We start from the raw sequence: 26,432 nt of genomic DNA on the forward strand, positions 1-26,432 counted from the left end.
TATACAAGAACAAACAATTATAATTATTATTAATCACTCAATCACTCATAACCAGATTTACCTTTTTGTTACTGATCCACGGAAATCCACGAGCCACAGAAACTGGCCAATGTGAGGCGGATTCTTTAATTGCCAGTATTCCATGAGGATACGAGAATCAAAACCCAGCCCCTGAATATGTGCCCGCAGAATTGGGTGGCATTTTACCAAACTTTTAAGATGGGGGTTTGGAGTTCGGATTTTCAGGGAGCCGTGACTTCAAATTCTAATATGTCAACAGCTATTATTTAGGATTTATGGTTAATAACAAGCAGTGTGTAATTACATGGTGATCTGATCATCTCCGAAGGTTGTTATCCATAATCTAAAGGCTGCTCTACATATATTAGGGTGCAGATCTCAGAGGCTTCCTCTCGCTCCTCCAACGTGCATCACCTAATTGTTTTACAATTACAGTACAAACAGTACCAAGACTATGTAAAGTACACACAGTACTATGTACTATGTAAAGTACAAACAGTACTATGTACTATGTAAAGTACAAACAGTACTATGTACTATGTAAAGTACATACAGTACTATGTAAAGTACATACAGTACTATGTAAAGTACAAACAGTACTATGTAAAGTACAAACCGTACTATGTACTATGTAATGTACACACAGTACTATGTACTATGTAAAGTACACACAGTACTATGTACTATGTAAAGTACAAACAGTACTATGTACTATGTAAAGTACAAACAGTACTATGTATAGTACAAACAGTACTATGTGTAATAACATCTTGGAGCTCTAGGAGTGGAGAGAGGATGCGAGGAGGAGTTTTATATTAAAAAGGAGTGCATTTTAATGTAGGAAGCTATTTAAAAGCTGAAGTAGTCCCACCACATCTTCAGGAACGCTTGCCTAATGTCTGGAAGCACTACAATGACTGGCCGAATAATCATATCTGTGATATAGTTTAATATGTGTAAATGTTTATATAAATATACCAAAACATACTGTACTTTTATTTTATATTGTATGTAAAATAAAAGTGTAATACAATACACAATGAAAGTACAATATATTTTTTATTATATTTCCGTAAATAATTATTAAGACATTAATATACCATATAAATCATATTTTACATTATTGGGCCACAACTTGAAAGGTGCCTTTTAAGCATGGTGCGGCCAGTAGGCACTATGCATTTCTACAAGCCGGCTTAGTAAATGCAGCCTTTATCAGACCACATTGGGCGCTGCTTAGTAAATATCCCCTTTATCTTCACAGACATTCCGTAATCCTGTCCATACTCCGCCTGTGGAAGTGCTGTTATCTGACTTCAATGATGTGATGAATGGAACTATAAAAAGTGTGAGTGGAATTTATTACCAGGCTGGGAGGCGCCTTATCTGGTAGGAGAGGTTCTTATTTCCTATACAAACTGGATGAAAGTTTCCTGCTGGGGAACGATGTATCTGCGTGAAATACACATCAACGGAGACTGTGGCACTTCTGTGTTACTGGCATTGAAGTCCATGTTTGTTTTCCATGTGTTAGAGCTTAGTGAGGGACTTCTCTTCAGTGCTGGAGATGTGTGAAGTTCAATGCACCGTGGGTCTCTCCAGCACATGAAACCATTTATGGAACCCTCATGTAATATCAATGTGCTTAGATGTAGCGGTGATAAACTTACACAAGGAATGTGCAGACAGAACACTCTTGGCAACTAAAACTATTCCAAACACAAATAAAACACTTTTTATGAGTATTCGTTAATACAATTGTGATGAAATAAGGATTTTTCTGTCAAACTGAGCCTTAAATAATCCTGGAAAAATAGGTTTCCCTTATAGTACACAAGGGAGATTCTTCTTTTAGTGACGGTATGTATAGATATAAACACATATACATACCAAATACTCTGTGCCAGAAAGTACCCACATCTGCTGTAAATATGATAATATAGCAAGATTAGGAGACTGGAATTTGGAAAAAGGTTTGTCAGTTTTACAGTATTTATGTGAAACGAACCACTAAACAAGATTTGTGTTTTCAACAGAAATAATAGAAAATACTGTGTTCTTTAATAACCGATTGGATTTCCCAAGGACACTGGAGAAATTGCACTTGTCATGTTACACTTTAGTAACAGGTGATTGCAGCTCACACTTGCGGGACACAGCTCTCCTTGCAGTGGAGGAGTAGAATGTTCCTTGAAATGAAACATTAGCACAATTTATTGGAGATCAAACAGAAGAAAACATGCACTACCCTAACTGTATGCAAAACTAGGTTCATCTGGGAAATAAAGTCCTCTGTACATCTTCCACAAGGTAGAAAGTTTCGTTTCTTGCTAACACGCCTGGAGTTTTGTGTCGCAACTGCACAGTTTGGAGTGTAGCTCATTGTACAGTAGTGTGCTGATCCATAGCTGCTTAAGAGCTTCTGTGGAAGCTGAAGTGAGACAGTCTCTGTATTAGAAGGCTTCATTGAGCCCGAACTTCTCCTGAGCGGATATGCATCTTTATTCATCTTCTTCACGTTCTTCCTGCGGTTTGACTGGAGCTTCTCCTTTGGAGCAGTCGCTAAGGAATCGGAGTAGGGTGCTGAACAGATGACATCGACTCTTCTCCGATGAGATGCTGTGACCTTCATCTGGGTAAACCTTGACATGAAACAAACGGAAGAAACATGTAATAGAGCCGCTTATTGTGTTATGTTCATGTTGTGGTGATAAAGTCTCCACATGATTATACACTGAATGTAACAGTGCTGTACTGTATATTAAGGACATGCTTATAACAACCCCATTCACCACTAAAGTAACCCAATAGCTAGAGGAGGGATCTGCATCATATCTATATATATAAGTCTCAAATAATGTTTGTGTGTGTATGTCTGCTGGACAGCTCATTGGCCTGCGGGCCAGGCAGGGAGGAGCCAGGCAGGGAGAAGAGACACACGCACACTCTCCTCACACCGTGACCACGTGCGCCTCTGACCAACACACACACACACACCCCTCTCCCGGTGCCCGTCACTCTCCCCCGTCAGCCGGACCGCAGCTCACCTTCCCCCCTCCTGGTGGCTGTCACTCTCCCCCCTCAGGCACAAATACCACTCTCCCCCCTTCCCCCCGCCTCACCCAAACCCGGACGCTCCGCAACATCCCCAGCCGCACCATCACACTCACGTGCGCCGCCCTGCACCGGCTCCCGGACGGAGGGGAAGCGCGGCCCTCCTGCCCCAGCCGCTCCTCCCCCCTCGCTCCCAACGATAAATGGAGGGGAAGCGTGGCGCGGGTCTCCTGCCCCAGCCTTCCACTCTTGCCCCACCACCAACTTCCCGAACCCACCTCCTGCCCCAGCCAGATGCCACGGGGATATCAGTGCCAGGAGGGGAACCGTCTGCCGCCAGGAACCACCACCTGGTCAAGGTAAGTCACCCACCGTCTCCCACCCACGCACTGTTACCCACTGTCTCCCACCCACCCACTGTCACCCAGTCAAAGTCAACCACCCACACACCCACCCAGTCACCCACACACCCACCGTCACCCACCCACCCAGTCACTCACTCACTCACTCACCCAGTCACTCACCCACCCAGTCACTCACCCACCCAGTCACTCACTCACCGACCCACCCACTCACTCACCGACCCACCCACTCACCAACCCACCCAAGCCAGTCACCGAACCCAGTCACAACCCAGAAAAAGTCACCCAGTCACCGACCCAGAAAAAGTCACCCAGTCACCGACCCAGAAAAAGTCATCCAGTCACCGACCCAAAAAAAGTCACCCAGTCACCGACCCACCCACCGACTCAAAAAGTCACCCAGTCACCGACCCAAAGTCACCCACCCAGTCACCGACCCAAAAAAAGTCACCCAGTCACCGACCCACCTACCCACTCAGTCAAGTGTCACCCACCCACTCAAGTGTCACCCACCCACTCAGTCAAGTGTCACCCACCCACTCAGTCACTCACACACCCACTCAGTCCCCCACACACTCAAACACCCACTCAGTCACCCACACAGTCAACTCAGTCACCCACCTAGCTGTCAAGGGGGGGGAAGCCCAACCCTGTCGCCCGCCCCCCCAAAATTACATCCCGGGCAACGCTGGGTATATCAGCTAGTGACATATAAAGACATGCATTGCTTTTTGTGCAGATACCCAGCTCACCCAGGCCAAACGTTGAAATCAGGAGGGTTTCTACAAAAGCCCAAACTGGATGAAGATATGAATGGAGTCAGTCAACCTGTTCCCTATTCAGCGGAGAATTCAGCGGAGTCGGGTATTTAGTGCGGCCATCACAGTGTCAAGGCTGGTATATGATATAAAGTGTGCAGAAGTACACAGCTTCTCTGATGTACGTAAGTGCTGCGGGCGTCAGTAATCCTGACATTTTTATTACAATACTTGAAGAAATAGTTTTGGAAATCTGTTTTACAATAACACATTGATTAGTAACAATGTTAGCATCAGAGAGGTTTGATTTGTCATGGAATATGTAAAACTTGTTCAATTGACACAAAAAAGAGCAAAATATTCATCAATTAAGACATTTTCATACGAACAAATGTGATATTGTAACAATCTCCAGAATGTCATTGATAATCAATTTTTTTTTTGTAATTCCAATTTTATTAGGGTTATAAAAAAAAAAACCTAACATGGTCTAACAACACATTGTCTTGTACATTCAAATAAAACCTATTTGTAACATCTATATATAGAAGAAAACATTTACCACGAACAAGACGAGCTGACGGACACACATATACACTAGACAGGGAGAAGAAGGGTGAGAAAGGAAGGGGGGTGTGTAACAGCAGGTAAGCTGCCTCTGGGAGCCTCTGTGGACGACTCCTTCTCAGGCGTTGTTATTCTGCCTTTCTGACTTCGTTCTTTCTTCTCCTGTATTTGCCGGTCTACCTTGTCTAATGCTACTCGTCGTATCGGTTGTCATAGGAGAACACATGTGTGCTTATCAAAGCAAAGCGGTGGCGATTCTGTGTCTGTATTCCCGTTATATCCTGGTTATTTCTTATTTGGGCTGCTAATGGCTCTATGCATAGGGCAAACAGCAAGGGGGACAGCGGGCACCCCTGCCTCGTGCCACTCTTTATTTGGAACCTCTCTGATGGGAATCCTTGGTGTCTAAACCTTGCGGCCGGCCCCTCATACAGAGCCAGTATTGCTTTTAGAAACCTTCCTCCAAATCAAAACTCTCTTTCAAGTAAGGCCAATCTATCCTATCAAAGGCTTTTTCAATTTTAATGTGTTAGTGAAAATAAATTCAGCCTCATTCCTCTAGCAATGACTTTGTCAGGTTACAGAACCACTGATTGTTGTTATTCAGCCACAGTGGGTGCAATATGCTATTCTTTTCTCTTTCTGTATTTTGAATTCTTGGGTGGTAGCGGGATCCCTTTGGAGGTGAGAATGAGGCTGGATTTGGGCCTGGGCACGTGCAATCAATGCACGGTTTCTATTTCCTAAGATGGAGTCAACCTCGGTGTTCAGAAACTGGGAATAAATGCAAGAAACATGATGACAATCTTGTTACATTTAATCAAATTAATCCACAATGAAACTCTCAGCCACAAATACTGTATGTCTCTGTGTGGCTCAGATGGGCAGAGCAGCCACGGAGTGAGAAGCCACGGAGTGAGACTGGAGCAGCTACCTCAGAGGGCTACATAACAAACAGGAGACCGGTACAGTAACAGGTCTCTCTGAGGTGGCAGGTTATAGCCCCGCCTGTAATTATACAGCTTGGATAATGTAACAATGTGTGCTCACACGTGCTCTCACACACTCACACACTCACACACTCACGCACGCTGACGCACACGCTCACACGCACTCACACACATGCACTCACACACTCATGCTCAGGCACTCACTCACGCTGGTTCCCACGCACTCACACACACACACTCATGCTCAGGCACTCACACATGCTGGTTCCCATGCACTCACACACACACACACACACACACTCATGCTCAGGCACTCACACACACTTACACACGCACAGACACACACACATTCCCAAACAGTATCAGCTGCATTTCCATGCCATTCTAGGTGTGCCATAGTATAATTACATTTGATCACAAATACGTTCTAAATGATGAAACAATCTAAACTAGAGACAATTTGCAGAAACAAACCTTACCTGCATTGTGTAATTCACTCCAGCTTTGATGAGATGTTTGATGAGCTCCGCTGAGTGCTGGAAATGGACTTTCGCTAAGAAAGAAACATATATTTAGAAAATGGAGACAACGTGAGACTTTGATAACAGAGATATCCGACGGAACAGATCCCAAGACACGTCCCTGACATTTATCGTAAGAACAAGGTTTCCCTGGAGCAAGTCACTGGCTAACATGTGTGCACACGCACACAGAGGGGACACGCACACGGAGGGGACACGCACACGGAGGGGACACGCACACGGAGGGGACACGCACACGGAGGGGACACGCACACAGAGGGGACACGCACACAGAGGGGACACGCACACAGAGGGGACACGCACACAGATGGGGACACGCACACAGATGGGGCACGCACACAGAGGGGACACGCACACAGAGGGGACACGCAAACAGAGGGGACACACACACAGAGGGGACACGCACACAGAGGGGATCGCACACAGAGGGGACACGCGCACAGAGGGGACACGCACACAGAGGGGACACGCACAAAGTGGGGAAACGCACACAGAGGGGACACGCACACGGTGGGGAAACGTACACGGAGGGGATACGCACTCGAAGGGGACGCGCACACAGAGGGGACACGCGCACAGAGGGGACACGCACACAGAGGGGACACGCACAAAGTGGGGACACGCAAACAGTGGGGACACGCACACGGAGGGGAAACGTACACGGAGGGGACACGCACACAGAGGGGACACGCACACAGAGGGGACACGCACACAGAGGGGACACGCACACAGAGGGGACGCGCACACACAGGGGACGCGCACACAGGGGACATGCACACAGAGGGGACACGCACACAGAGGGGATACGCACACAGAGGGGACACGCACACAGAGGGGACGCGCACACAGAGGGGACACGCAAACAGTGGGGACACGCACACAGAGGGGACATGCACACGGTGGGGACACATACACGGTGGGGACACGCACACGGTGGGGACACGCACACAGAGGGGACACACACACAGAGGGGACACGCACAGAGAGGGGAAACACACACAGAGGGGACATGCACACAGACGCACACAGAGGGGACACGCACACAGATGGGGCACGCACACAGAGGGGACACGCACACAGAGGGGACACGCACACAGAGGGGACACGCACACAGAGGGGAAACATACACGGAGGGGAAACGTACACGGAGAGGACACGCACACAGAGGGGAAACGTACACCGAGGGGACACGCACACAGAGGGCAAACGTACACGGAGGGGACACGCACACGGAGGGGATACGCACACAGAGGGGACACGCACACAGAGGGGACACACACACAGAGGGGACACGCACACAGAGGGGACACGCACACAGAGGGGACACGCACACGGTGGGGACACGTACAAGAGGATGCACACACAAAAGACACATGCATACAGAGGGGACATGCACACAGACGGGAAACGTACACGTAAGGGACACGCACATGGAGGGGACACGCACACAGACGGGAAACGTACACGTAAGGGACGCGCACACAGTGGGGACGCGCACACGGAGGGGACGCACACACGGATGGGACGCGCACACGGAGGGGACGCGCACACGGAGGGGACGCGCACACAGAGGGGACGCGCACACAGAGGGGACGCGCACACAGAGGGGAAACGCACACGGAGGGGACACGCACACGGAGAGGACACGCACACGGAGAGGACACGCACACGGAGAGGACACGCACACAAAGGGGACGCGCACACAGAGGGGACGCGCACACAGAGGGGACACGCACACAGAGGGGAAACGCACACGGAGGGGACACGCACACGGAGAGGACACGCACACGGAGAGGACACGCACACGGAGAGGACACGCACACAAAGGGGACACGCACACAGAGGGGACGCGCACACAGAGGGGACACGCACACAGAGGGGACACGCACACAGAGGGGACACGCACACAGAGGGGACACGCACACAGAGGGGACACGCACACAGAGGGGACACGTACACAGAGGGGACACGCACACAAAGGGGACACGCACACAAAGGGGACACGCACACAGAGGGGACATGTACACGGAGGGGACACGCAGACTAGAGATGGGTGAATTTTTTTGCCAAATTTGGATCTGCAGCGGATTGGCCGGTTCCTTTGGTCTGCGGATTTCAGCGGATCAATGTCAAAAAGGGCGATTCACATTTTGCGGATTTTTTATGATTATTACCAGTGCAATATTATTATTATTATTACCAGTACAATATTATTATTATTATTATTACCAGTACAATATTATTATTATTATTATTATTATTATTATTACCAGTACAATATTATTATTATTATTATTACCAGTACGCTCCGCGGATTCCGCAGCCCGAGGACAGATTTGTAGAATCCAATCCACGAATTCAGCAATCCATTGTTAAGTTAATTGTTAATTCTTACAAATCCGTCCACGGGTGTATCCAATGGCGGTTTTTGATAAATCGGATTTTACTGTGAAACAAATTGAGGGGAAAAATGTGAGAAAATCCGGGAAATGGATCTGGGCAGATTCGCTGATCACTAATGTAGACGTGTTATCAGTAACACAAATAGATGTAATCAGTCGTAATCCATATAACTCCTTTCTGGAGCTTAGGGAATAATATTATACAGGTTTCTGGTTATAGTGAAGCCGAGATACTTACTATCTGCTGTTCCATGGACTATTAACAAATTATTTTCCTTAAAGCCGTGAAAGTTGTGTAACACACTGGAGGCCTGGGGAAAAAGAAACATATAATATAGTTAGTGCCGGTCACTGGCGGAGTCTGGCGGCTGCCCTGTAATCGGTCCCTTACCTGATACGTGCTCTCCTCTTTGGATGGCATCCCAAGATACCGCTCTGAAAATGCAGACGCTGCACGGAGGGGGAGCCGCGGTGTCAAGGACGCGTGTGAGAGAAACAAACTTTCATTATGTGTGATTCATGATATATTCGATCACTTCTCCTGCACTAATGCAGGTGCACCACAGTGAACATGTCAACACAAAGTGTCACTTTCCATCAATATACCAACAAACTTTGTGTGGAGTTTTTTTAATTGAGTTTGTATCGGAGGTTAATAAGGGGAGCAGATCAATAGAAGAGGCTGTTATGGGGAGAGGTTCAGGGCTATCCCAAATTGTGAATATAAAACACTTAGGAAAAGGAGTTGATACTGACTGGAAGAGAAGGATAAATGTTTTTCCTTTTTCATATGCCTTTATTTAAAGCTGATTATTTCTGGTAGTGTTGGATAAAGTCATTTTTCATTGCTGAGGGCCCCGGTACCCTTTACCCTAAAAAAATCCACCACTGGGAGACGGTCATTTAATTAACATATACGCCTGTCCTGACATCATTTCTCATAGCGATCCTCGCAGTCTGTGCTGCACATGGAGCGTTTATTAAACCTGACACAGGCGCAGCGCCTAACGCACTGTGGGCTGTATGGAGTTATTCTTCTGAAGGAGCGGGTGCTGTTCACCACAAGACAAACAGGAAACAAAAAAACAGCGCAAACCGCATAGTGAAGTACATCAAAGTATAATTAATTTGTGAAAAAGGTAAGTATTAGGCGAACATCAGATTAAAAGAACAAACGCATTGAGTGCAAACAGCACAACAGGTTACCAATCGGCAGCAGGTGTCGTGAAGCACTGGAAATCACAGCTAAGGAGATTCATGGGGTCTTCCTCACGCCCTCGGTGCAGGATGTTGCAGGAATCCGATCAGTCCGGTGATCAGCCTCGATGGTATCAGCATGTGTGGTCTCACCAGAGAACCGTGTCGCATCCAGATGACGTCACAGCGACGTGAATCAGAGTCCCCTCCGTACACGTGGTACGTGAAATCAGTCCGATGCATAACAAAGTCCCAGTCGCACCAAAACAGTGGGGATAGTACTAGAAGTCACAGTCACAATTACTCATTAAGCCACCAGGCAGGAAAACAAGGGCTAAAATCGGACAATATAGAAGTAATTTATCCTACGCGTTTCGTAGCTAACGCTACTTCATCAGGGAATAATTTAGCAATGACTACCGTCTGCTTTAAGTACACCTCCCTCCTTCCGTATTGGACGGTTGCTGCTAGGTGACAGCCAATCGGGCTGATATGGGGGGTGACCCATGCAGACCGACAGCCCACTGCTAATAATCAACAATAAACACATTTTTATTAGCACATGATAAAATAAAAACTAAGTATAAGCCTAAAGAAAAAAGAAAACAGTATTAGTAACATAATCTTTATCTAAAAAATTGCAACAATAAAATTAAATAATTATAAAATAATTATAAAATAAATAATATACTACTAGCAACCGTAAAGCCTCCTGGATACGTAATATTCCAGGGAGACAATTTACAAGATTGAGGAGGAATTGCAGTGATATTGAAGTCTTTGATGAACAAGCAGACAAACTCATGAAAAAGTTTACTGAGAGAGGGTACTTAGCAAACAACCTAAAAAAAGAACGTTCAAAGGTTAGGAATATGAATCGTGACTCTATGTTTCTACCTAAAAAGAGGAAAGATATCAATATTAGTGGCGAGATAAATGTACCTTTCATTACCAATTTCAACTCAGCTCAGACAAATATTGAGGGTATTATTAATAAACACTGGGGTATTCTGTGTAATGATGTTATTTTAGGCTCTCACCTTGTGAAATCACCAAAATTCATTTACAGAAGGGCTAAAAATCTTAAAAATGTATTAGTCCCTAGTGATATTGGCAGGAGTACTGCCAATAGAGTTTCTATCAATTGGTTAAGTGGTAAACCTAGTGGCAATCATATCTGTGGGAAATGTTCCATTTGTAAGTTCATGCACCCAGATAGGAAGCAAATCATTTCTAAGAGTTCCAATTAATTATTCACCGTGGAGGACTTTATACTGTGTACATCTATGTTTGTGGTGTATGTACTTGAATGTGGCTGTGGTTTACAGTACATGGGCAGGACCAAGCGCTGCCTCAAAATTCGCATTCAGGAACACATCAGAAACATCAGAAGTGGATCTGAGAAACATAGTGTCTCACGACACTTTCTATTGCATCACAACAAAGACCCCTCTTGTCTAAGGTTTAGGGGTATTCAACATATACCCTGTGGCAGGAGGAGGGGTGATAGAGTTAAAAAACTCTCCACTCAAGAAACGTTCTGGATCTTTAAATTAGACACAATGTCCCCAAAGGGGTTAAATGAGGACATAGATGTCTGGGCCCTATATTGAGTCACTGATAGGTGAATCGGTCTGCATGGGTCACCACCCATATCAGCCCGATTGGCTGTCACCTAGCAGCAACCGTCCAATACGGAAGGAGGGAGGTGTACTTAAAGCAGACGGTAGTCTTTGCTAAATTATTCCCTGATGAAGTTGCGTTAGCTACGAAACGCGTAGGATAAATTACTTCTATATTGTCCGATTTTAGCCCTTGTTTTCCTGCTTGGTGGCTTAATGAGTCATTGTGACTGACTTCTAGTACTATCCCCACTGTTTTGGTGCGACTGGGACTTTGTTCCGCATCGGACTGATTTCACGTACCACGTGTACGGAGGGGACTCTGATTCACGTTGCTGTGACGTCATCTGGATGCGACGCGGTTCTCTGGTGAGACCACACATGCCGATACCATCGGGAGGAATCTTCCCCTAACGAGGCTGATTCACCGGACTGATCGGATTCCTGCAACATCCTGCACCGAGGGCGTGAGGAAGACCCCATGAATCTCCTTAGCTGTGATTTCCATTGCTTCACGACACCTGCTGCCGAGTGGTAACCTGTTGTGCTGTTTGCACTCAATGCGTTTGTTCTTTTAATCTGATGTTCGCCTAATACTTACCTTTTTCACGAATTAATTATACTTTGATGTACTTCACTATGGGGTTTGCGTTGTTTTTTTGTTTCCTGTTTGTTTAGTGCTGTTGGAGTGTTGAGCCACCCTGACCCATTAACAGCTGCAGCCGCCACTGTTAACACAGATATTGTATGTTAATATTTACACCCTATAATTGAGGGTGGTATTCATTTTACACACTATTTACTATTAGTGGGTTTGAGTTAAATGGTTCCTTAGTTGCGCACTTTATTTCTTTTCCGCTGTTCACCACACTCTTTATACAGGCGACATTGTTCCTCTATTGCTGCCTGTCCCACTGGCGCACCTCTCTGCAGTAACGTTAACATCCTGCCACATACAGAGAGAAACATGTCTATGGGCAATCATGTGAGAAACATCAGGCCAAGACTGGTAACCCATTCACTGCCAGAAGCAGAGGAAGAGTTGTACACAGCAAGAAATAAATCCTTATCATGTAGGTCACAGTATCACCGACGGTTGAATTTTGCGCTGGGAATCCATTGGCTGCTACTGATTGGATGGAGCAGGAGCTGGATACATGATACAAGCTTTTCTCTTCCAGTATTAATGCTTGTTACTATGTTACTAACTCACTGCACCTTGTGTAGTATACACAACGAAACACATATTTACAAATATACCATTTGTAAAGAGATATAAAATCCGAACCTACTCACCGTATAACCGCATGTCTGTGATGGGCGCCACTAAGGCTCCACATTTAAACAGCCTGTCATTGGCTTTCAGGATCATGGAAGCGACGTACCCCCCGTACCCCTGCGAGGGAACACAGGAATTGGTATTGCTATGGTAGGTGATGCTGTATTACATCGGATCTCTATCAGGGAACAGAACGCTATATCCTGCTCGACTCAGACAATGATACATATTGGGATATAGTTACATAGTTACATAGATACATAGTTACATAGTAGATGAGGTTGAAAAAAGACATGTGTCCATCCAGTTCAACCTATGCTAAATTTAGACAATAGATTACTTATTGATCCAGAGGAAGGGAAACAAAAAACCCCAGAGTCATATCATCCAATGATATCTCATAAGGGGGAAAATAAATTCCTTCCTAACTCCAAGAATTGGCAATCGGATTAATCCCTGGATCAACATCCTTCCCATGTATACTTATTTGGTATATACCTGTATACCTTTCCTATCTAAAGAGATGTCCATCCTTTTTTTTTTAACAAATCCTTTGTTCAATAGGGCACAGTATAAGACACAGAGATCATTGCAGAAAGGAGATCCCTGATTAGGAAATGACATGGCCTTGGGCCCCAGGGAATCCCGCACAAATGAGCTCTGGCCACTTGTCACGCCCAGCCACCACAGGGCTTTTCTTCACCATAGAGACTTTGCTGGCAAGGTTAACGTGGACATACTGTACCACCATCCCCCCTTCCCCTCAGCCACCACGACAAAGGCTACACACGCCTTGGAATGCCCACCTCAGCCAGAGGCGAGCATCCAAGTGTTTTCTTCATTTCCGTGTCTCTTCTGCTAACACCTCCTCCTCTTCTATTGATCTCTCTGTGGGGGTTCCCCAGGGCTCTGTCCTGTGACCTCTTCTCTTGTCTCTTTACACACACTCTCTAGGTAACCTAATCACATCTCTTGGGTTCAAATATCACCTCTATGGTGATGACACAAATTTACTTTTCAACCCCTGATCTTACACCTGCTGTACAGTCTAAAGTTTCAGAATGTCTCTCTGCGATATCATCCTGGATGGCCCTCCGTGACGTAAACTTAACATGTCAAAAACAGAGCTCCTTATACTTCCTTCCAAATCTGACCTCCTTCCACATTACTGTTGAAAGTACTATCATCCACCCAGTAGCACAAGCACACAGCCCAGGGGTCACAGCCTAGGGGTCACACTTGACTCCTCTCTCACATTCAAAAGTTAGCTAAAACCTGTTGTTTTTTCCTCCGCAATATGACAAAGATAAGCCCTTTTCTCTGCTGCTCGACTGTAAAGCTCTGACTCAGGCCCTCATTCTCTCCCGTCTCGACTACTGTAACCTCCTGCTGTCCGGCCTTCCTGCCTCTCACCTGTCTCCCCTACAATCTATCCTAAACACTGCTGCCAGAATCACTCTACTCTTTTCTAAATCTGTAGCAGCGTCTCCCCTGCCGAAATCTATAAAATCCCACATCTCACACACAATTCTCCTCTTCACTTTTAAAGCTTTACACTCTTCTGCCCCTCCTTACATCTCATCCCTAATGTCTCGCTATGCACCATCCGGACTCTTGCGTTCTGCTCAAGGATGTCTTCTCTCTACCCCTTTTGTATCTAAACCTCATCCCGCCTAAAAGCTTTCTCACTGACTGCCCCGCACCTCTGGAATGCCCTTCCCCTCAATATCCGACTAGCACCCACTCTATCCACCTTTAAGACCCACCTTAAAACACACTTGCTTAAGGAAACTTATGAGTAGCTCCATGGCTGATACTTTACACCTCATACATAAACCTGGGCCCCTTGCAGACACAAATATCAGAAAACCCTCCCACTGTCTCTGTACATTCTTCCTACCAACCAATTAGATTGTAAGCCCTTTTCCTAAATGTTACTTTTATGTCTGAAGCACGTCTTCCCATTATGTGTTATTTATATTATCTGTTACTTATATGATTGTAGTAATAAGGGAGGGGGGGGAGAGGTGGAGTAACCCCGCTCAGCCACTAGGATATGAGAGTAAGGACTGGAGAGGGTGCTATCAGGGATAAAGATATGTACTGAGAAACAAGGAAAGGATCCCACAAGATGCACTCACTGGGGGTAGAGCTCAAAATAAATAAATTTTATTAATGATAACAAGAAAAAAACAATCTAATTAAAACCTGATATCCTGGCGCATGTTTAGGCACAGCGGAGTGTGGAATGCTTGATATAAGTCTATGCCTGGGTATTAACACTGTATGAGTGATCCAGGATAAGGACTAGTATCTCGTTCATAGCCTGGTGTTGGTAATGATAGTATAGAAGGTGACAGGTTGGTAGTCTATATGTGTAGCTCCAAATATAGTCCAAATATAGTCACAGTGACATAAGGACAAACAGTAGTGGTCGTTTGTCAACCTTCTAAAGTCAGAGGTAGTGAGTCATTCACTCCCCATACCTCATGGTATATGACAAGTAGTGCCAAGGGTTAAACACCTGTACCATTTATCCATGAATATCAGACACCAAGCACAATGTTCATATATAATTATCCCTGATTATGCTGCAATCATGATGTTGCTAAGCAGGTAATAACAAATGTTTGCTCAAAAAACGACTTTTGTTCTGCTGCATGTGGGTATGAAGGGGTTAACCAATTGTCCCACTTTGTCATGGATGTTAAGCAAGCTGTAGTGATCGCTTAGGCAGCTTTCTGGAGTCAGAGGCAATGATTCATTTACTCCCCATAGCTCAGAGTGTGTATCAAAAAGTGCCAGGAGGTAAACAGTTAACCTACTTGGCCAAAGATACCAGACAGGCAGTAATGATCGTGTGTGTGTAGCAGCTTGCTGGAGTCAGACGCTGCGAGTGATTCTGCCACACACTGCAGAGTGTATGGCAGGGGAGTGCCTGAATCGCCGAGTGCAGGGATTTATAGTGAGATGAACAGGAAAGCAATCCTAGCTAGTGGGATCCACAACTGGCCCACATCTTTTTTAGCTAATTGTACTCCACTCTGTGAACCGGACTGACCACACTACTAGCTAGTGGGTCGCGCTGATGACGTCACACAGGACGTCTCACCCGACACGTGTTTCGTTCCTGACTGGAACTTCTTCGGGGGTGGGCGGGTCTATGCTCCCTGCAGCCTTTTATGTACTCTGGTTGTCATGGTAACCCAGTAGCATCATCATGACAGAGTATGTAATGACAAGCAAAGGGGAAAAGGTGATCTAGGCAGGGAAACAAGGTTAAAAAACGGGTCCTATTAACCCATGAAAACAGGTTAAAAAAAAAAACATACAAGTTGAAAGCTCATGATTGCCACGTGTATTACTGCTGTGAAGCGCTATGTACATTAATGGCGCTATATATATAAATAAAGACACACATAGATGTGCTTTATTTATTTTTTTGTGGATAAGGGTACATCAAAATACGTCACAACAATATAACCAGTAGAGGGGGGAGTGTCCTGGTATTTAGTGTATCTGTGTATTCATGTAGCTATCGTATCCAATGAATCCAGTGTATCCGTGTATGCAATGTGTTCCATGTACCCATGTATTCAGTGTTACCGTGTATTTAGTGTATCCATGTAATCAGTTTATTCATGTATCTGTGTATTCAGTGTACAGTCTATCCATATATTATAAGGGATCAAATACCTAAGACGGCTGCCGACAGGAGGTGACCTCACACCCTCACTGATACAGTGGCCCTCTTGCTTCCTGGCAATTCCTGCCCTCAGTTCCTGACAGGAAGTCAGCCTCTCTCTGGCCCTCATTGCCAGCAGCTGCTTCTGGCCTTTAAATAGCAGGCAGTTGCTCCTTGACCTTGTTTGTGCAAAGTATTCTGTACCTTCCCCTGGTTGAGCTCTGTCTTTGCCTGCTTGTGCTTTACCTCTGCTTGAACTCGACCACCCCTGCCTGCCACCTGTCTCGACCCCGGAATTGTACCTGACTATGCCTGCCTGCTACCTGCCTCAACCCCGGTATTGGACCTGACTATCCCTGCTTGCCGCCTGTCTCGACCCCGGAACTGGACCTCATCATCCCTGCCTGCCACCTTCCTCGACCCAGGAACTGGACCTGACCACCCCTGACTGCTGCCTGCCTAAACCCCGGAATTGGACCTGACTATCCCTGCATGCCGCCTGCCTCAACCCAGGAATTGGACCTCATCATCCCTGCCTGCCACCTGCCTCGACCCCAGAATTGGACCTGACTATCCCTGCATGCCGCCTGCCTCGACCCCGGAACTGGACCTGATGATCCCTGCATCCCAGGCCTCAGATCCCAGGCCATGGTTGGTGTACTACTCCCAATCTCTGCCCCGTAGATCCATATCCTGTCTTGCAGTCAGCAACGTTACATATAATTCTGTCTACCTGTGTAATCAGTGTTATTATATATATGTATAATCAGGGCATCTGTGATACCCTGTGCAGGCGTGTTTTTCAATTCCTAAATAATTACCTTCCCAAATATGCTCAGTCTGTTGGGATCAATGAAAGGCTCTTTTAATATTGATCTGTAAGAAGAAAGTGAAATATTATTAACATTGAAAGTTTAGGTATTGTATTTATCAGAGCTGCACTCCATTCACAAGGAAATGCTAAGAACAGGAGTATGAATGTACAGAACTAACTGACCCGAATACTACAATAATTACATTCTGATCATTAAACACAATTGACAAAATCCGTCTCGCCCAATAAAATCCACCTGCAGATTGGATACTTATAAACTGGGGCAGATTCATACAAATCCGTCATTTAATATAATTCGGACAGATTTTTAGGAATCCAATCATGGATAAAATCCATTGCTGGTGTGTGTGAGTGAGAGTGAGTGTGTGTGTGTGTGTGTCTGTGTGTGTTAGAGAAAAATGGTGTCAGACCCAACAGGACCAGAACTCCCAGCCACTGCTTTTTGAGGCTGCAGCTACAGACGAGCCAACGAGTATTCTAAAACTTGCCTTAAACTAGCCAGTTTACATGCTGGGTACATGCTGGGTACATTTCAGTGACATTTCTGCAGAGGATAATGGCCCATCGGATTAACACAGCAGGGGTCCCTGGCAGTCCGATTCAGTTTGAATGGGACTGCCAGGGACCCCCGCTGTTAATCCGATGGGCCATTAGTCTGTCTGCAGAAATGTGTGAAATGTTGCAGCATGTACCCAGCATGTTCCTGGGTCTTTTTGTAGATTGCCCCAGGTTTGTTTTAGAATAATCGTCGGCACACCAGTATATCAGTGTGAGCTAAACTAATGTAGCTGATGGGAAGTATCAGTATCACTATCACATGCTACTTTAAAGCTTTTCACTGCTCACACATAAGCTAAGTGGTTCACAAGCAGCATTAATGTCAACCAGGAAGTGCAAGTGGTCTGCTTTTAAAGGAAGCCAGGGGGATGGAGCTACTACAGCTATGAGCACTCATTTTGATGCTATATGATGGATATGCACAAAGGTGGCTATGGTGTAATACAGCAGGGGAATCTGCCCGAGTGCCACACACATACCAAATTAAAATACCTTTTTTTTAAATATAAAGCACTAAAAACTACAGGAAGCTTTTTCACTTGTTTCCCAAAGTGTTATTGGATTGACAAGTCTAAGACACCTTAGGAATGGAGTATGGTGTCAGACCCAACAGGATCAAAAGTTGAACACATACATTCTCAGTTATTCAGAACAACAGCTTTAGCAGTGTGAGCTAAGCCAGCTGATAAATTGCAGTGCACGTTGTCTACTAGCAGCATACCTCAAAGGGATATCTATTTTGTTGATTGTAACCTTGAAAGCACTTCAAGTACAAAGTAATAATATGTACTGAGGGCTATGAGTTACTGAGGCCATGTGACATTAAAGAAAAGTTGAACAGAACATGGGCAACCTCACTGTACAGGGTTAGAAGAAAATGGTTGCCAGCATTACTGCTCTAAGGATTACACGGTTATAACGGCGGTTTGAAAAGCCAGCACTGTTATTATTTGTAGACAAAAATTCTTGGCACTATCCGAATGTTATACATTTTCATCTTATTAGACCAGATCTATGCAATCTCGTTTATATAGATTGTACATGAGACATTAAATCCCTTCTACTTTATGTACCCATCTATTTAAGCAGATAGGGTTACATAGTTACAAAGTAGATGAGGTTGAAAAAAGACATTCGGCCATCAAGTTCAACCTATGATAAATTTGGACAACAGATACTTTATCCTATATCTATACTTATTGATCCAGAGGAAGGCAAACAAAAACCCCAGAGTCATATCATCCAATGATATCTCATAAGGGGAAAAATAAATTCCTTCCCGACTCCAAGAATTGGCAATCGGATTACTCCCTGGATCAACATTCTTCCCATGTGTACTTATTTGGTATATCCCTGTATACCTTTCCTTTCTAAAAATATGTCCAACCATTTTTTGAACAAATCTATTGTATTTGCCATCACAGTCTCCATGGGTAATGAATTCCACATTGTAACTGCCCTTACTGTAAAGAACTTTTTCCTTTGTTGCTGGTGAAATCTCCTTTCCTCCAACCTTAATGGATGACCCCGTGTCCTTTTTACTGCCCTTGGGAAGAATAGTTAATTTGAAAGCTCCTTCTACTGTCCCCGAATATATTTGTATATAGTTATCATATCCCCTCTGAGATGCATCTTTTCTAATGTAAATAAATCTAATTTAGCTAGTCTCTCCTCATAAGTTAGATTGTCCACCCCCTTTATTAATTTGGTGGCTCTTCTCTGCACTCTCTCTAGTTCCATAATGTCTTTAAGGACTGGTGCCCCAAATTCATCTCCATATTCAAGGTGTGGTCTTACTATTGCTTTATAAAGGGGCATAATTACATTTACTTCCCTTCCATCCATTGCCCGATAATGCAAGATAAGATCGTGTTTGCCTTTGCAACTACTGCATGACTTTGGGCACTATTGCTAAGTCTGCTGTCTAAAAGCACTCCTAAATCCTTCTCCATCAAGGATTCCCCCAATTTATCCCCATTCAATGTGTACACTGGCGACCAACTTTATTCTTACTCGGCGAGCTCCGCGAATTTCAGAAGATCCCGGTGATGTGCGGTTTTGTGTCGTTTTCTCCCGGGGTATATAGCGTTATTTTCGTGGCTGTGATTTAAGCATTTTATTCCCGCTGGCTGCAATACTGCAATGCCGTGTAAAAACGCATGGGGGCGTTTGCGAGCTGTTGTCTCTGAAGTCTAATACCTTCGCGGTTCAACCTGCAGTACACAGTCTGTGCGTGCGTGCGCGCGCAGTAATAGTAAAATTGCATATTTAATTTATTTTAAACTACAGTACTGTACATGCTCGGACCCTGTTGGGGTGAAGTGAGGGGGTTCCTAACATCTGGGGGAAAATGAATGTTAATTCTATGGTGAGTACTGTCTTGTTGCCGTATTATTTTGGTGGGGCTGGCTGCAGTAATGGCAGCGAGAAAGGGTCACGCCGGCGAGGAGAGTCCTACCATTGAGCGCAATGGCGGAGAAAGCTTTGAACCGGCTAAGTCAGAATGAGCAGAAACCTGGAACCCACAACTCCGGTTCGGTTCGAGCTAGAGGGCCCATATTCGGTCACCATGTAGTCCTAGTTGCGGCAGGATTGCATGGCAAATTGCGACCCTCTCGTGGCAACAGAACGGAGTCAGGGTGATGTTAAAGTTCAGGTTTCTGCCATTGACTTGCATGGCAGAAAAAAAGCCACTTTGCTAATGTGCTTTTAAACTGTCTTTTGGTATCTCTGGTTCCGGGGGTCTTGGAAGGCTGATATTTTGCCACTATGGCAAGGGTTCTCCCGCATGGGGACCAGGTAAATTTCAACCCGCTCAGACCCACAGAACGGGTTATTTTACATTATACAGTATGTACTTACAGTATACTGTATACAGGATTTATATATTTTTATTTTAAAGATATTAAAGAATGTACTGTATTGTATTAAAAACATGTGACTGTAAACCATACAGTAGTGACTGACAAATATTTTCACACCCTGATGAAATACTGTCTCAGTGTACTCTCAATTCTCACAGTGCTTTGCACATCAGATTTACATTTCAAATTCGAGAGGGGACTTTTCAAAGCATTACAGTACCGTTCAAACAACAGGCCTCTAAGGGTTGGGGGAGGGGGATGGTGTGATTAGACGCAGGCGTGCTGTGTTTGTAGCTCGGCTATGGGCGGATTAAGAACACAATGCCAATACAGTATGCAGCAGATCAACGACCCAGTGGAGAGAGGGGGATGGTACTGTAGGCTAGCTAGGGTGACTCAGCCGATTGACGCTTGGCTAGGGAGGGATTAAAAACTCTGGAGGTGTGTGGCTGACATAATTAACAGCAGTGTCATTTCAAAAGGCAGTTAATCATAATAATTGGATGAATAAACCCCCAAAGACAACCCCCAAATATAGTACATAAAAAGCAAGTCACTTTAACTCCCTGTGCCCCATGCACCAAAAATGTTTTGTGGCAGAAGAATGTAATAAAGGCTGCAGAATGTATTATTGTGTGTTGATATTTTGAATTGCTGTGCACTTTATAAATGTTTCAATATTGTAAATAAATGTTTTTGTACTGACTCCACCAATAAAAGACCATGTTGAATTGCCTCACATTGTTTCCATTTGCTCCTTTGCCAGTGTAACAAATGTACTGTAGAGGCTTGCTGCACTGTTTTTTTACTGCCTGGTCGCGCAATTGGCGTAGGAACTACGGCAATTGGCGTGAGAACTAGGTCAATTGGCGTGGGAACTTTTGTTTTAGGGCACCTAGAAATAAAATTTATTTGGCCCCTAGATGTTAGGAACCCCCTCACTTGACCCAACAGGGACCGAGCAGTAATGGCGGCGAGAAAGGGTCACGCCGGTGAGGATGGTCCTACCATTGAGCGCAATGGCAGAGAAAGCTTTGAACCGGCTAAGTCAGAATGAGCAGAAACCTGGAACCCACAACTCCGGTTCGGTTCGAGCTAGAGGGCTCAGATTCGGGCACCATGTAGTCCTAGTTGCGGCAGGATTGCATGGCAAATTGCGACCCTCTCGTGGCAACAGAACGGAGTCAGGGTGATGTTAAAGTTCAGGTTTCTGCCATTGACTTGCATGGCAGAAAAAAAGCCACTTTGCTAATGTGCTTTTAAACTGTCTTTTGGTATCTCCGGTTCCGGGGGTCTTGGAAGGCTGATATTTTGCCACTATGGCAAGGGTCCTCCCGCATGAGGACCAGGTAAATTTCAACCCGCTCAGACCCACAGAACGGGTTATTTTACATTATATTCGCGCAATTGGCGTGGGAACTACTTAGGGCCGCGGTCAAGTTCACGGGCAATTGGCGTGGGAACTTCTGTTCTAGGGCACCTAGAAATAAAATTATTTTTGCCCATAGATGTTAGGCACTGTATACCACTGTACAGTATACTGTGGAAGACAAATAATGAAACGATACTGAATATGTAGAATAAATGCCTAGTTTTATTTAATCAGGGTTTATTACACAGTATACTGTACGGCCGGAAAACATCAGCATACAGTACAATATTATCCATCGAAATCCCCCCCATTAGCCGTTTTCTTTTCTGAGAAAAAACAAAAAGAAAAGTTTTAATGTACAGTACAGTACAGTAATGGTCAGCCCCCTAAAGAAGTACCCAGCCAGCCCCACCAAAATAAAACAGCAACAAGACAGTACTCACCATTGAATTTCCCATTCAGCTTGCGCCGGCGCCGGTCCACTGCCAGTCCAGTTTTCTTCATCATCCACGTCGATAGTTGGCAGCGGGACTAGTCCATCTGTAGTCAGCAGGTGAGGCTGGAAATCGCTTAGGTACATGCAAGCTTCATCAAAACTGCACGCCAAATCCGGCTCAGCCTTAGGCTCAGGGTTGTCACTGACAGTGGGACCGTGATTGGAAGCCGGTGCTGGTGCTGGTGCATTGCTTGGCAGCGACTGTCGCTTCTTAGTTGGTTTTAACACGACCCTTCGCCTTTTGCCATCTCCATGATCATAGATACGGGAAAAACCCGGTGATACACACCAATACCCTCCAACAAATTGGGGCTCAATACGGTGAAAACAGGGATCACTACATAACCTTTTCCTTACTGCACGCTTCCACGTATGAGGAATTGGCGAAAATTTGTAAAAGTCATAGTTTTCGATAAAATACTGATAAATTTGAGCAACTGTTGCCATCTAATCATCTGTTGCATTAATCGCGGCACATATCAAATACGCGTAACTTCTGTCAGGTTTTTGGAAAGCGGGCTGCACTTGAACACTCATGGCGTGTGGGTCTCTGGAGAATACAGTAACTGAAACTGGTCTTTGTCTTTCTTTAATATGTATGAAAAGCCTAAATTGATACATTTTTGCAACCTCTTCCTTCAGTCTCAAGGCCAAGGCCAAGTTACAATAGCACACTGTGGTACAGTATCTTTTTTAAACGAAACACCTGCAAGCCGACACATTACTGATTCGGCGCATTACAAGTCATGAATTTATGCTATCTGGCGGACACGCAAAGCATTGCAGCCTAGTAAATCCTGAACCATTATCAATTAACACATCAACCGCGCGTCAGCCGGGCATTCGCCTGGCTGGGAAGGCAAAAGGAGCCCGGCATGCTCCGGGTGAACAGAGTGGCATTCCAGGAACATGCCAGGTAAAAGCCGGTGATTAGTAAGAATAAAAGCTGCCGCAGCAGTAAGTTGCCTGTTTATTCTTGCATCCCAAATGCAGAACCTTACATTTATCTGTATTAAACCTCATCTGCCATTTACCTGCCCACGTTTCCAGTATATCCAAGTTCTTCTGGAGAGAAATTACACCCTGCTCTGATTCTATTACCTTACAATTTAGTATCATCAGCAAAGATGGAGACTTTGCTCTCAATGCCAACCTCAAGGTCATTAACAAACAAGTTAAAAAGCAGGGGTCCCAGTACCCATCCCTGAGGTACTCCACTCATGACCTTAGCCCAACCTGAAAAAGTTCAATTTATGACAACCCTTTGTTGTCTGTCCTTCAACTAGATTTCAATCCAGGTGCATATATTTTTACTGAGTCCAATTTGCTTTATTTTGTACACCAACCTCCTGTGTGAAACCGTATCAAAAGCCTTTGCAAAATCTAAGTAGACTGCATTACCCTGGTCTAAATTCCTACTTACCTCCTCAAAGAAATAAATAAGGTTAGTTTGGCAAGATCTATCCTTCATAAATTGATGTGGACTATTACTAATAATTTTGTTTTCCATTAGGTATTCCTGAATATTATCCTCTATTAAACCTTCAAGTAGTTTCCCCACTATTGAAGTCAGGCTTACAGGTCTGTAATTCTCCGCTTGCGATCTAGCTCCCTTTTTAAATATAGGCACCACATCTGCTTTACGCCAATCTTGTGGTTCTGAGCCTGTGGAAATGGAGTCCTTGAATATTAAATATAATGGTTTGGCTATTATTGAACTTAACTCCTTGAGAACTCTTGGATGTATCGGGGCCAGGTGCCTTATTTACTTTAATTTTTTCAAGCAGCTTATTAACTTCTTGCTCAGTTAACCAATTGTTCATTAATATGGAGGTTGTGGCTTCCTCTTGCGGCACTACAATTGAAACTGATTCTTCCCTGGAAAACACAGAGGCGAAGAATTTGTTTATAACCTCTGCTTTTCCCTTATCCCCAATAATCTGCCTACCCATCTCACACTGAAAGGGTCCTTGTAACAGGGACTTATCCTTTTAAGAAACTTGCCTCTAATCCAGCAGGGTGCTGGTTAATTGCACACCAGCAATCAACAAACTCCACCTGCCTAATCAGGGCGCTGTCAAACAAAGCCTGTTCTGAGACACATGAGAATTCCCTAGGCTACACTTATAGTGCAGGTGACGCGAAGGTGACAGGCTGCGGTCGCTGGAAAAATCAAATTTGAGATGACTTTCAGCGATCGCGACCAAGCCGTCGCTCAATCACGCCACGCTTACTATAAGTGCATGCGACGGCGGAAATGCATTTGTTTTGCCGCAACATTGCTTCGCTGTCGTCGGCACTATAAGCGCAGCCTTAGTGTCACAATTGGGGCTGACCCAGGAAGGACAGACCAGAGTTCCCTAGTCCACAATTGGGCTGACCTGGGGAACAACAGATGTCTTGAGCTGCAGGCTGACAGCAAGACAGTCCTATACAGTTCTATAGTTTTCTTGTTCTATAAATATAAAGGCTTTGTTCATTGCTTATCGTTTTCCTTAAATTACCACAATGTACTATGTCTCACTACTTGCTCCCGTACACATTGTGGTTTGATCTTGTACTTTTTATAATTATGTTTTCTTTTATTATTCACTTAATTCTGTCTCTTAATAAATGTATAACTTTAACTCGCTTAGTTAGGTTAATACGTCACAGATACATTGTAATACGTTACTGTAGCCTCTGTTATGCAGCTCTTTGGAGGTCTTTTCTCATTGTTTTTAATCGTATATGTATTAAAAGTTACTTTGTCCAGGTCATTGTACATCTCTAAGGGGTATTGTGCCTTTTCTCTCTCTCTCTCTTCATATTCTAATAGAGATGATATAACTTGTATGTGTCAGAAAATGTTTTAGAACAAGGTGACGTACGGCAAATAAAGTAGATGCAGAGAAAGTACTATAAGAAAGTGAGCTAGTGACTCGAGTTAGTACGTCTAATCTTATACAGGACAGCGGGCCATATTTACTAAGCAGTGTTCAGCCATAAGGAACATTCGATGCTGGAATATATTAGACAATTCACATAAATGGACTGTACTGTGTCTTCCCACGCCAGAAAGTGTCTCATGGCAGAAGAATGCTTATTAGATATGCTTCCCTATCCCAGAAGAGGGTAGAGTGCTTTGTACAGGTATGGGTACTCGGTGAGACGCAGAGCTCGAAATTAAGTACCCTGTGACAGTGGTGCCAGCCAGAAGCTGGTATAGCTCACACTGCTAGAGCTGCTGTTCTGAATAACATAGGTTGTGTGGGTTCAACTTCTGATCCTGTTGGGTCTGACACCATATTCCATTCCTAAGCTGCATTGAACTTGTCAACCCAATAACACGTTTTGAGCTTTGGGAAGAAAGAGGGATCACTTCCTGCCGTTTGTAGAGTTTTACTTATTGTAAAATAAAGTATTTTGATTCAGTATGTGTCTGGCAGATGGCACCGTGAATATTTTTGTCCCTGTAAAAGCAGAGCACTTCCACTTCCTGGTTGACAGTTTAATGTTCCTTGTGGAGCACACCTGAGATACCTGTGAGATATGCTAATAGCTAGATTAGCTACATGTGTGAGCAGTGAGCCGCACAAAAGTAGGATAATAATACTCCCTATTAGCTGGTTTAGCTCACACTGCTAGAGCTGTGGCCTTGAAAAACATTGGTTGTTGGTTCTAGTCCTGTTGGTTCTGACATCATTCCAGGCATTAGGTTGGTGCTTTAGGCTTATTAACTCTATAAAGTTGGTATGGAAATCCTGTTAGGAAGTGTGGGACAGGGCTCATTTAAATATAGGTTAACACAGATACCCAGCAAGCTCAAACTCCCACACCCACCACAAAGTGAATATATATTTATGTCAACCAGAGAGCTACTGAGCGT

General features: G+C 44.7%; 1 protein-coding gene across 1 annotated transcript in view; it reads right to left on the reverse strand.

Moving 5' to 3' along the window:
• Positions 1–2,060: 2,060 nt before the first annotated feature.
• DPP10 (dipeptidyl peptidase like 10) overlaps positions 2,061–26,432 on the reverse strand; it is a 511,573-nt gene continuing 487,201 nt past the window's right edge. Inside the window, exons 20-25 of the mRNA XM_075610081.1 lie at positions 17,261–17,315; positions 12,772–12,871; positions 9,048–9,106; positions 8,895–8,967; positions 6,192–6,265; positions 2,061–2,663 (exon numbers count right to left, since the gene is read on the reverse strand). Coding sequence (XP_075466196.1) covers positions 2,523–2,663; positions 6,192–6,265; positions 8,895–8,967; positions 9,048–9,106; positions 12,772–12,871; positions 17,261–17,315 — 502 coding nt within the window. The 3' untranslated portion in view covers positions 2,061–2,522. The remainder of the gene's footprint in view (positions 2,664–6,191; positions 6,266–8,894; positions 8,968–9,047; positions 9,107–12,771; positions 12,872–17,260; positions 17,316–26,432) is intronic.

This window comes from Ascaphus truei, chromosome 7 (assembly GCF_040206685.1).
Source record: "Ascaphus truei isolate aAscTru1 chromosome 7, aAscTru1.hap1, whole genome shotgun sequence".
NCBI lineage: Eukaryota > Metazoa > Chordata > Amphibia > Anura > Ascaphidae > Ascaphus > Ascaphus truei.